At 44.8% G+C, this 11711-nt stretch overlaps 4 protein-coding genes across 4 annotated transcripts; 1 reads left to right on the top strand and 3 right to left on the bottom strand.

The window, feature by feature from the left end:
- Window positions 1-31: 31 nt before the first annotated feature.
- On the bottom strand, window positions 32-1357 carry GGI43DRAFT_267438 (uncharacterized protein). The gene is made up of 4 exons (XM_083201039.1): window positions 1015-1357; window positions 725-958; window positions 595-669; window positions 32-539 (listed from the first exon to the last, which is right to left on the bottom strand). Exons 1-4 carry the CDS (start codon window positions 1227-1229, stop codon window positions 128-130), a joined length of 936 nt encoding a protein of 311 aa, XP_083055819.1. The 5' UTR covers window positions 1230-1357; the 3' UTR covers window positions 32-127.
- Window positions 1358-3026: 1669 nt separating this feature from the next.
- On the bottom strand, window positions 3027-3599 carry GGI43DRAFT_431573 (uncharacterized protein). Its single transcript, XM_083209426.1, has one exon. It carries the CDS (start codon window positions 3493-3495, stop codon window positions 3034-3036), a length of 462 nt encoding a protein of 153 aa, XP_083055818.1. The 5' UTR covers window positions 3496-3599; the 3' UTR covers window positions 3027-3033.
- Window positions 3600-4678: 1079 nt separating this feature from the next.
- On the bottom strand, window positions 4679-6275 carry GGI43DRAFT_431564 (cytochrome P450; the record flags this gene model as incomplete). The annotated part of the gene is made up of 6 exons (XM_083209425.1): window positions 4679-4750; window positions 4813-4976; window positions 5051-5099; window positions 5166-6011; window positions 6044-6081; window positions 6140-6275. The coding sequence occupies 6 exons, from the start codon at window positions 6273-6275 to the stop codon at window positions 4679-4681; spliced, it is 1305 nt and encodes a 434-aa protein (XP_083055817.1).
- A 1678-nt stretch (window positions 6276-7953) lies between these two features.
- On the top strand, window positions 7954-10509 carry GGI43DRAFT_267388 (HET domain-containing protein). Its single transcript, XM_083201038.1, has one exon. It carries the CDS (start codon window positions 8209-8211, stop codon window positions 10090-10092), a length of 1884 nt encoding a protein of 627 aa, XP_083055816.1. The 5' UTR covers window positions 7954-8208; the 3' UTR covers window positions 10093-10509.
- Window positions 10510-11711: the final 1202 nt, after the last annotated feature.

The raw sequence follows: 11711 nt of genomic DNA, 5'->3' as shown, positions 1-11711 counted from the left end.
TTCAGTACGAATAAACCCCAAGTATGAGAGCATTTCACTGTCTTGCCCAGGATCCTTGGCGTTGGGAGGTGATTTAAAACTAGTCTTAGGCCTCTTTGTTTCATTCTTATACCTAATGCTTATAAAACTAAAAGAATGTTGTTTCTATTAGTGCTGCAAACTGAGGTGGAAAGGCCTTATACGGCTCTACATCACCCTCCATAACCACCCTATCGAGTGTTGTCTTTTGATAGCCTTCGACATCCCAAATATCATTACCCACAAGTTCCAAGTGTTTGCCGGTCGCCCAAGCCAGGCGATATGCAAGCGGTATCGCAGAATTATCACCATTTTGCAGACGAGCCTCGATTTCCTTAGTAACCTGCTCGACGCTCGGCCGAAAGATCTGGGGAGGTGCCCCATGCTTGCGTTCCAGCGCCGCAGCGACCTCAGACCCAGTAACGATGAACTCTGAAAGCCCAATGCTCCGATCCTGAAGCTGAGAGATTGGGGTCTTTGCAAAGATTGCGGCGTAAGCTGCGGCAATATATTTTCTCGTGCTGAAGCGTATTAGATGCAGACTCTCGTAGAAGTCCGATATAACCCGAGACTCACCAGACATTCAATTTCTGGTGTTCGCTGTCACCGGTATAAACAATTCGATTGCCGTCAACGTCAATCCCAACAAGACTGCGGGTAATCCAGATTAGCCTTGAAGTTTACTGAATCTAATTAGGATACATACAGAGAGGCAAATGTCGACTCAGCAAAGTTACCCGGCAGAACCACAGTGGTAGGTATGCCAGCGGCTTTGGAAGCTTCTTCTACCTCAGCTTTGGCCTTTAGTACAGGAAGAGTCGCCCTCTTCTCATCAACGCGAGAGCCAAGGTTAGATGGCACAAAGAGCTTGACATTTGTGTTCGGAATGGCCCGTATGAAGTTATATTGCCTTATAACACCTTCGTGGCCGACCAAGGAGCTGGGATCTGTGTCAATGAGTGAAGGCATAATGAGACATCCATAATCACAGCTCACATGAGGATATCGACATCTTCTAGTGCGCCAATAAGAGCTTTCTCATCCTCTAGATCGACTGCAACTTTAGGCAAGTCATTCGGAAGACGACTAACATCCGAGTCAGGACGGTAGAGCACTTTCACTGGCGCACCGGACGCGATGAGTGCGTCCACGATAGCTGAGCTCGCCCAACCACGATGTCCGTAGACCGCAATTCTATTGAATGATGACATGATGAAATAGTATGTGGGCTCAATTCTGTCTTTAGAGCGTCAAGGGTGGCAAACGTAATGATAGAGGTGATTGTTATTGTGAGTTACTAGTCGGCTTCCATTCTTCCTAGATGAAGGGAAGCTTATGATACTTATATGCATACACGTAGCCTGGGCAGAGGGAAAGGGTCTATAGAAAAGGAGGTCTTTTCTATGGATTAGATATGAGGCTCCAAGCCAAATCCAGATTCCCATGAGACATGTGTACAAGTAAGGTATTAAAGTAGCTGTGGAGTTCCCGTATACCCGGCAATTTGACCAGTAATTAGCAATTTTAATGCAAGGTTTGGAATCATGTATTTCTTCATAACCCAAACGAAAAACTGTACGGCGAAGGAGTCATCGGCGTTAGGAAATTTAACATTACTAAGTCCTCCTCGCTGCGGTCGGGCTTAGTTTGTAATCCGAGCAGCGCGAAGGATCGATCTAACCGTAGCAATGTCCCCAAGCGGGGCGGGAGCGTGGAATTTAAGCAGCTTATTGATTCAGTCTGCTGTTGGTTTACTCGAGATCTACTGGGTTTATTCCGGACACGATTCTGTAACTTGTTCAATTAGACCTTGTTAGAGAAGGGTTGCGCGATAGGAGTTGTTTGTATATTTGGGTAGATTGGAGAGACTTTTTCGATGCTTTGGGCTGGTCGCTATTATATATATAAATAGAAAAATAAACATGCTTGCCCTACTAAAACAACCTTGCAATAGAAACCTGGCCCAAGAGCCAAGCCAATTGATGCCAATCTCATAACGTAGGAATTCAAAACCACAACGTTCAAACATCGTTATGCAGAATAAAAAGTCAAAAGCTTAGATTGCATACACGTCCCGTGCTGTTGTAGAGAACTTCCTTCTTTACATCGCCTGTTGGGAATCATCACAAGCTCTGAAAGCAGTATGGCAATGAAGACTCCAATCTTCTCATTCAAAAGGCTATTCTCACTCCAGAGAAATTTTTAACGTTGAATTCGGCAACTATTTAATGTGTCGTAAGTTCAAACTCGAAACTGTATGACTGAGACTTCAGTATCTCAGGGATAAAAGGTCTGATTACATGTATATTATGGGCACTCAGCAACAGCGGCTGTTAGAACGAGCGCCACACGTTTTTAACTATAGATGCTCAAATAGGCAAACAGCTGCATTGTCTGCTTTATCTTCTACAATCATTATAAGCAGACTAAATGTAGATCCAAGCACATACGACCATAGGTAGTGGAAAATACGGGGTCCCGTCTGCTCCCCCATAGTCAAGCCACTAACCGGCAGATTAGTAGTCAGGTGGGTGACCACTGGCGAACACCGGCTGTTGTATGTTTTTCTTTTTTGCTCTTTTTTGATTACTTTTAGTCCATTGAAACGGCAATGGCACTAGAGATTATGGCGAAAGTTAGGTTATGCCCGATACATTGGTGTTGTGTCAGCCGTCGGTGACGTTTCTAGATATGAGCACGAATTTCTGTCATCAAATCTGGCCAGGTGTTATTAATATCTCTGGGCTCTCTTCAATGTTTGAGTATCCTTTGCTCTTTGCTTATAACATCCATAGCATATCTGGTGAGTCTTAAGTTACACAAATAAGCTCGATGTATTATGTTCTCCAAATGTTCAATAGTCAATCGCAAGACTTGCCGATGGCAACGGCCGCAATAATGAGCGTAATCTTGATGTTCGTTCGTTTGAGTTTTGAGTGTTAGAATGCCAGATGAGTACATTTCTCTCAGTGTGTACACTTCTCTCAGTGAATGATGATGTGATATATGTAAACCTCACAGGACCAGTGCGGCTGTTATTAAAGTGACAAGCCCAAATTTTAGCTGCCATCCAAGCTTATTGGCAGCACTCTTTGAACTTGTTTGGCTCTGTGCGGCCTGTGTATTCTGCGCACTCCCTGCTTTCTTTCCAACCACAGTGGTAGCCGATGCGTATCCATTTGCACCAATGACACTGGGACTTCCCTGGCCCTGAAGAGCACCATTGTCGTCGCAGTTGACAAAATCCTCGATGCATGTACAGGCTAGATACGGATATCCACTTGTATCCCCGTCACATTCCATCGTCAAGCCGAGAAAAGAGATGTCGTATCCCTCCATGACCTGCGAAATGCATTCAAACTGTAGACTGTTGTCCACGCAGCCGGTATCTGAGCAGATTGACTGTGAACACGTGAATACTCCGGGATGTGCCGTTTGCACGGGCCCACCGCGGTTGTGGATGACGGGCGAAGCCATTGCTGGAACTCTTGTTACTGTAGAGAAGCTGTGCTGATACTCTTTTTATTTTGAACTAAAAAGGGTATTCTCGTCTTCTTATGATGGCGAGAGTTGGCCCGAACGTTGAGTTTGCCTTGTTTTATATGTTATCTCGAAATATAATACAACGCTATGTCACTCGTAACTGAGAGCGAGTTATTTCGTCTATTCCGCTGGAGGAGCACAATTCGCACAGATGATAGTTACCATTTGAACAGATGTAGGCTGTATAAGCAAAGTTTTTATACATTCCTGACAGCATGGGGGTACTAAACTACAATGCTTTATGGTGCGAATTGATGGCATACACGTACAACTGACCAAACGCCACTACACAAAATCTATTATCGTGAAGAATAGAGATCAATAAGTAAATGGCGGCAGTGGCAAATCGACGTAGTAGGTAGCAGCGGTAGTGGCTGATGGCCAAATTGATAGTAACAGCTGCTAGTCGTGATAGCGGCCAATAGTAGGTTCATAGTATCAGGTGCTAATGACTAAGTAATAGTGAAAGCGGCACTCTAAAGCGCCAGCTGAATCTTAGTATGCTCGTGATGAATTGAACACTTTCAAGCTTCCAGTTGTAGCTAGCATTCAATTGATAGATCTGCATAGCGTTTCATGCGCCTGGGAGCCATAGTCTCGGATGCAGTGTCTTCCGTGGTTGGATACGGCAAGTTTCTTCCGGCCGTATAAGCGGCGATCTTCGATCCATTCCAACACCCAAGTTTCGCCAGATCTAAGAGAAAATTAGTATTAAGCATTGCGTCAATTGGTTGGACTATTGATCAACATCGTTTGACGCTTCTTAATTGACAAAACTTTGAGCTAGCAAGTATGCCCCCAGCAAAACACATGTGTGTGGTTGTGACAGGACCTTTGAATAGCGATTCACCGCTCATGCAACTACTCGTGGTATCCATCTCAACAGAATTGGGAAAATAAGACAGAGACTTCTCACAATTATCTCAAATGTTCCTCTGCGCGATCTCATCAAGACAGCCAGAAAGCCTTACGATCTCCCAGTCACATCTGCCGTTCCCACGATGATCGGAACTTGAAGGTATGCTCTTGCTTAGTACTAAATAAGTCATAGATATAGTAAATAAATATCGCCAATCGTAATTAGGTACTATTATAGGATCTTCTACTACTTTGCTCCTTAGAGTGTCTCGGTTAGTAGCTTTAAGGTGTGAGGTCCCCTTGGTTCAAGACTAAAATGGAATTTTTTAGGCTGCACATTGAGGCCAGTTGTATAATCGTACAATGGGACCTCCACGCCCTTCATTTTGAAACCGTACAACCCCAGCCGATACGAGCAACTACAATGTTCAAGCTTCGTTCCGCTATACTTTGACCTGGACAAATACGCCTGCCGAATCCGAAGGCGCTGAAGTTCTGGAGATTCGGAAACTGGGTTAAAGGCTCGCGGTAGGTCGGCCAAGAGGGCTCCAGCCACGCTCAGGGCGGAAGTTCTCTGGATCTGGGTATAGCGCAGGATCTCGATGGATCGCCCACTGAACTGGATGAATACTCGTTCCAGCTGGAAGGAAAACACCTTCATAGACGTCATCTTTGATGAGCTGATGGGGCACGCCGCCAACAGTGACTGGTCTCCGTCATAATGTTTCCTTGACAATTGCCCGTACCGTTGGGAGGCGTGGTATATCATCAAAGTTAGGGAGACGTGAGTTTCCGACCACGGCATCGATTTCTTCTTGGAGACGCCGCTGCCACTCGGGATGATGCACCATGACCAGCATAAAGGACAACAGAGCAGCAGCCGTAGTGCCTGCACCAGCCTCGAACATTGTACCGATTACATATGCCGCCTCGCTCTTGTTCAAGCCAAAGGAATATTCTTTTTCAATCCAGCTTCTGCAGAATGAGGGCGTTTGATCCCCATTGGCCATTTCATCCCGAACGTCGTCGACATTCTTGCGAAACAAATTCAACTCTTTTTGGTGCAGGCGGTCTCCTTCGCGCTTAAACGGGGCCAGCCATTTTGGAAGCCACATCAGGATAGGAAAGGTATCGACTAGATATGCCCCTGGAGATATTAACCGCTCAACATTATGCACGACCTCAAGAATATCTCTCACGATTGGCTCATCGCCAGTCTCGACCGTTTTACCATACGCCAGTTGAAGAACAACACCAGCCGAAAATCGTTCGACCCACGTCTCGTAGTTGTTTGGGTTTGCCAAGAGGTCTTTTAGCAACCGAGAAGATTCACGCAGCTGGACAGGCTCATATGCCGGAGCAACGGTTTCCGACGCAAGGCTATGCATCAGCTTTCGTCCCTTGCGCCAAAGATCATTGTACGGGAGCAAAACAGGCCGCAAGTTGCGGCTGAGCAGCTCGGCACTCATGGGCAAATACGGTCGGCTGGAATAAATGTTGCCTCGCCCTCGAAGGAGGTCGTTGGCGATTTTTTCGGTAGACACAACGACGTGACGACTGCCCGCAAGAGAAATGCCATAGAGTGGACCATACTGGTCTGCCCATTCCTTAGCCATGAATGCACAAGAGGCATCTGAGGCAGATTCCCTAGAATTGGAACGCCTGTACAATCCATCTTAGCACAAATGCACGCATATTCATGTGCTTATCAAAGTCATACCTTTGGGGCCGCGCGGCAATTTCGCGCCGGGAGGAATGCGCACATTAGAAAATAAAAAAGTCAAGCCATATCGGAAAACAAATACAGAAAGTATAGCTGCCAGACATAGTCCTGCTAGAGAACTCACGACGGCCATGGCTGCAACTACCAGCAAGATTCCAGGAGCTCGTAGATTGAATATCGTTATATACTATAGACATATTGCGCGGCAAGGCTCCTTAATATTCTTATGGCAATAAGAACCGCCGCGATAGGAGCTTTCCTAGGTAGAAAAATAGTAGGAATCTATTATCACTGCTGATCCTCTGAACGGGCAATCACAGTAAGCACTTGCCAAGTTTTAATGCGAAGGGAATGGTAAAGGTTCTCGAATAAGCTTTTAGTATAGATCTACCCCATCAACCCAATGTATCTCATTAATGTTTGGCCTTTGAAATGGTACGATTGCATCTTTGGAAAACGGGCCCATTCGTATCCCGACTGGGGACTCCTCAAAAAGTGGCTGAGTAAGGCCACTGACTCTCAATTTGACTCCTCCAGACGACCTGGGGATCAAAGAATCTGGGTGTCGCCCAGTATAACACCTGCTATATCCGTACTGGTAGCCCTGTCCCATTCATAAAAGTGACGATAGGATACTATCTTGATGGGACTATCTTGAAGGGCTTCAAAATAGGCCCTATTCTCGAGCATTCTCCACATAGCGCAGCTCGCTGATTAGGAAAACTATCGCTGATTCAAAAGAAAATAAAGATACCTTGAAATCTTAGTAAATTTAATAGTAAGATATGTCAATCTATTTTGGTGACTGACCTTAAAATTTAAGCGCTAACTTTAGTATGGCAACTTGCACATTATATAATTATGTATAATCACCACTACAGCTAATGATTTGGAAGAGCTAATTACATACATGTATTTAAGACCAATGAGCTAAATGTAGGGAGATAGGAACCACTTTGATGGCACTAGGATGATGGAGGATTTGAGGAAACTATTTCGTGTGCGCAGAAAGCGTGCAGTTAATGCTACCCCGCTAGGCGTCTATTAGAGCGCCATACTGGAATAATCGTGGAAAAGCACCTGCGCGACCGAGAGGCTGAAGGTACATGTAATCAGTGTCGAGAAACAGAGAAACAGCAGTGCCATTTTATCCGTAATGCTTCATGATATTTCATCGCGATGGCGACATGAAAAGTAGTTTTAAACCCATAACTATCGCCAGGACCTCCGCCTAAAGAGGAGCCCATCGTAGGTTTCAGGATGGGCGTCTTTGACCACAGCACTGCGCTTCGCATTACACAAAGGAGATATACAAATGTCTCCTTCGCTGGTAGAAAGCAATAGGAGAAAACCCTGGATTTCTTCCTAGAGAGCTGTGATACTATCTCCTGCCTCGCTATATATACGACAAAGTACACGTGAACATGACCCTCTAAGGCTTGAACCCCTCGTATATAAATAGATCTATTCTTTCTGCGTACGGCTCGCCAAACACACACACACACACAAAAAAAAAGAGAAGAAAGAAAGTAGCGCGTCTGAGAATAGACATCCATGGATAATTATTTTAGCCTTTCAGTGCATCATATTGTGCTACGAAGGCATTCGAAAACATGTCCTTAAGCAGAGATACTTGGTACAGTTAGTAATAAACCACTCCTACAAGCTGAGCCTAATCTCACGCCCAACACGGTCTGATAACCAGAAAATTTGACCTTCGCCGAGCACACCATTGTTAGCAGAAAAAAGCGAGCAATGGCTAGATATTTGATATCCATAGAGTGGCCACATGCAGGCAATCTGCAGGCCGCTACTGCAAATATGCACCCAGGCTGCATAATTTGTGGCTGTGTTAATAGGCAGACTTGTGTTTATGTCGTTGGTTGGAGATTTCACGGCTGTGCTGTTGGTAGGAGAAACTGCGACGACGTCGGCTGATAAGTTGGTCTTGATCCTTCTTATTCTGTCTCTCAGCACTGTATTCTCAATATTTTTATCATACACAAAAGGTCCACTATCAACTAAAACATAACGGTTGAGTATATCTCTCTTCTCACCACGCAAATATGCCAATTTTCAATAAATACCATTATGAACCTTTATGCGCAGAGGATGCAATTCGGCTTATCGTTTTAAATGCGGCAGCTGGCAGAACAGCCCCGCTGAGTTGCTCACTTATCCAATGTCGGCGTTCGGCACCAATGATAAACTATAATGCTATTTCCTATGCCTGGGGCAAACCTGAATTCTCACGAAGCTTAGAGATAAGATGTGACGGTGATACTTCGTACTTGAGGATCACACCGAATGTCGATGCTTTATTGCGACGGATTCGAGCATCCAACAAGCTGCGTTATCTATGGATCGATGCCATATGCCTCAACCAAGACGACGAGGTCGAGAAAGCAGAGCAGATTCCATTAATGGGGCGCATCTATGAAGAGGCAAAGTCGGGTTTCATATGGCTTGGTCCTGATAACTATAGGACTGCAATGTTGTTTACATTTTTTCGAGAAGCCAATCTACTGCCTGAAGTTGAGAAAGAGGAAATGGCAGAGCGTTTTGGTAGTATGTCGAGGAGAATTCTTCGAGATGGTGTTAATAAATATGCCAACATTGTTTACCTGACTGAGTTTTTTGATCAGCCTTGGTTCTCGCGCCGCTGGGTTATTCAAGAGGCCTATCTTGCCCGCCAGGCTACTGTTTTCTGTGGGAATTATTCCATTCCTCTGTCAGAGCTTCACAAAGTCGCAAGACGGATTCAAACTTTAGATCTTTCATGGTACCAGGTCGCAGTGATGGCAAATCTGGACAGGTCAGCAGATAAACACGGCATATTGGAACTCCTATGGACTTTTCATAAAGGTGACTGCCTTGAGCGCAAGGACCGCATCGCTGCCTTATTCGGCCTCATACCGAAAAATGATCGGTTTCCTTTAGATTACAAGACACACTGGACTGACATATTTAAACAATTGGCCCTGTTTCTGTTTAGCCTTGGTGATAAAAATACTAATTTCCAGATGTTACTTCATTTATTCGAATTTGGTCCTATCTCCCAGTCAGAAGATGCTCTCTACCCATCATGGGTCCCTGACTGGTCAAGAACTCGAAGAAGAATTCTGCCTTATTATTCTTACATAAGGAACCCGGATACATGGGAACAACATCCCTCTTCTCCTCGGCATTCTGAAAAGACTACCTTGAGTTTCCATCAAGGTGTTCTACACGTTAACTGGCACTCTTCTATTAGTGGACCTCAAGGCCGACAAGCCATTTATGTAAAAACATTTGACGGACCTCTATGTGTTGAAGAGCAGAGGGAAGAACGAGTCATCGGTCTCCTGCACGACCTCTTCCACTCTATTTCTGCTTCGACTCTGCAAATAATCGCATTATCCTCTTTACTGGACATGGTCGCAGAATTCTGCTACACGCCGAAAAAGTGCGAAGACGCACGTGTTGGGGGTCCGGATATTGATATATACATAAACCATCTTAGCGCATTGCTTCCAAGGCCATTAAACGCAATGCTGTTTGATAATTTACGACTCTTGGATTCTATTTTACAGGAGTTCTGCCTATTCCAGATAGAGCCTTTCAAATTGAGCCCCGAACTTGGCTGGGGCTATGGTATTGGCCCAGCGCAGATACAAGTGGGCGATACCATGATACCACTATGGCGTCCAGAACGGAGATTACGGGGTCGAGGAATAAGTCTCCAAATTGAAGAGAAATTTCCCATCCGCATTATTACAATGCTTGCAGTACGCCCCCACGAGACTGGCGCACAGGGCAAAGAAAAAGCGGCTCAAAAGGGCAGAATTATCGGTCCGTCAATCTGTGTTATATTAAGACGACCAGGAGGTTATAGACAAGATCAAGATGTTGACGTGAAATTGGACAGCCACGTTAATATGGAACAGTGGTATTCAATGTGCATAGTCTAGCAACTAGTATATGAGGAGATTAACCACCGTTTCTAGCACATACGACCATAGGTAGTGGAGAATTCGGGGTCCCGTCTGCTCCCCCATAGACAAGCCACTAACCGGCAGATTAGTAGTCAGGTGGGTGACCACTGGCGAACACCGGCTGTTGTATGTTTCTTTTTTTACTTTTTTTTAGCAGCTCTCCCTCCTTAATGTTACTGATGTATAATATCAAGCACTTTACTTTCCGTAGCCAAGATTTATAAGAAGAAAAAAAGAAAAGAAAAGGAGTCGGTATCTCTAGAACGTTTTTTTCTTCTCCCACATTGCATCTTCTACTTTCTCTATTTGTGTAAACACAGCCCAAGTTTTTCGTATTTTGCTGCTAGTTTTGGGACTACATTCTTCTCACTTGACGATCAATCTTCTCTTTATATCCCGAACGTCAAAAGAACCATTCTTGTAATATGCACCAAGCAGAGGCCATCGCTACGAAATATTGCTACGATATTTACTATATACAGATGGATACACCCACCCTTTACCATATTAGCATTAACTTCTATTAATACTGCTATTAATAGGAATAGCTTAATTCAGCTCTCTCCATCTCGCCCTGCTGTCGTCACTGCCACAAGATGGAATCTTATCGGAAGCACGGAATATGCTGAAGTGCATGGCACTAGACTTCAGCTTACAGTGTTTGCTAGCTACAGTTGGGATAATGAAATTTGACGAATTTCTAATTCCACGTTAGCGACATAAGCGAGACGGAAAGGTTGTAGATGAGCCCGCTGATGCTTACATCGATCGCCATAGCGACAAACAAACAACAGAGCTAGTATATGCACTCATGAAGTGCTTACACCTTTTCTATTTTCTAGTCTTACTCATGACTCGGAGCTCTGCTTTGATATACTTGACGCCATAATAGATTGTAGCTTATCTGACAAATGTTTGTTAAGTAATCTTGTACGCACATATATATATATATACATGCAGATGCCACCTGCGCACGCATCTGACTTTAATATTCTCTGTTGAATGAGAGTCATGAACTTTTCTTGCTAAATAAATATGTGAACCATCATCTTTGCCCTGATCGGAGCATCACTGGCCGCCAGTGTAGGTGCAGCATCCGCAGCACCAAAAGTGCCAGCCTATGTCATTGACTATGGTAAGCGTAGCACGGGCTTGACTTGAGTTCTCTTTAAATTTTCAGTGACATGAATCCCTAATGTGCCATAGCTCCAATTGTCGCTCTTGATAAAAACGAAGTTTTATTCCCGGCGGATATTGGCAAACAGTTACTCAACACCGTTCCTGAGGTCAACTTCACCAGAGTCGGCGAGAAGTTGCATCCACTAACACTCAACAACTTGAACCAACTGAACAAATTTGGTAATGCGTCAGTTTTCCTGACCGCCAAGGAAGACGTAACAGATCTCGCAAGGGAACCTTCTTGGGTACGTGGTGTTAAGCCGAATGTTCAAGGCGAGACCGAAGGCGCCGTCTCTTGCGCCATCCTTCTTCGAATTCATCCCGACAATTCTTCCATCGTCGACGCCTTTTACTTTTACTTCTTTGCCCTCAACAATGGCGGGCACGTGCTTGGGATTCCTGAAGACTTTCATGTT

Source organism: Trichoderma evansii, assembly GCF_050947405.1.
Source record: "Trichoderma evansii strain SZMC 28006 chromosome Unknown GGI43scaffold_31, whole genome shotgun sequence".
NCBI lineage: Eukaryota > Fungi > Ascomycota > Sordariomycetes > Hypocreales > Hypocreaceae > Trichoderma > Trichoderma evansii.
This window is presented reverse-complemented; position numbering and strand designations above follow the sequence as displayed.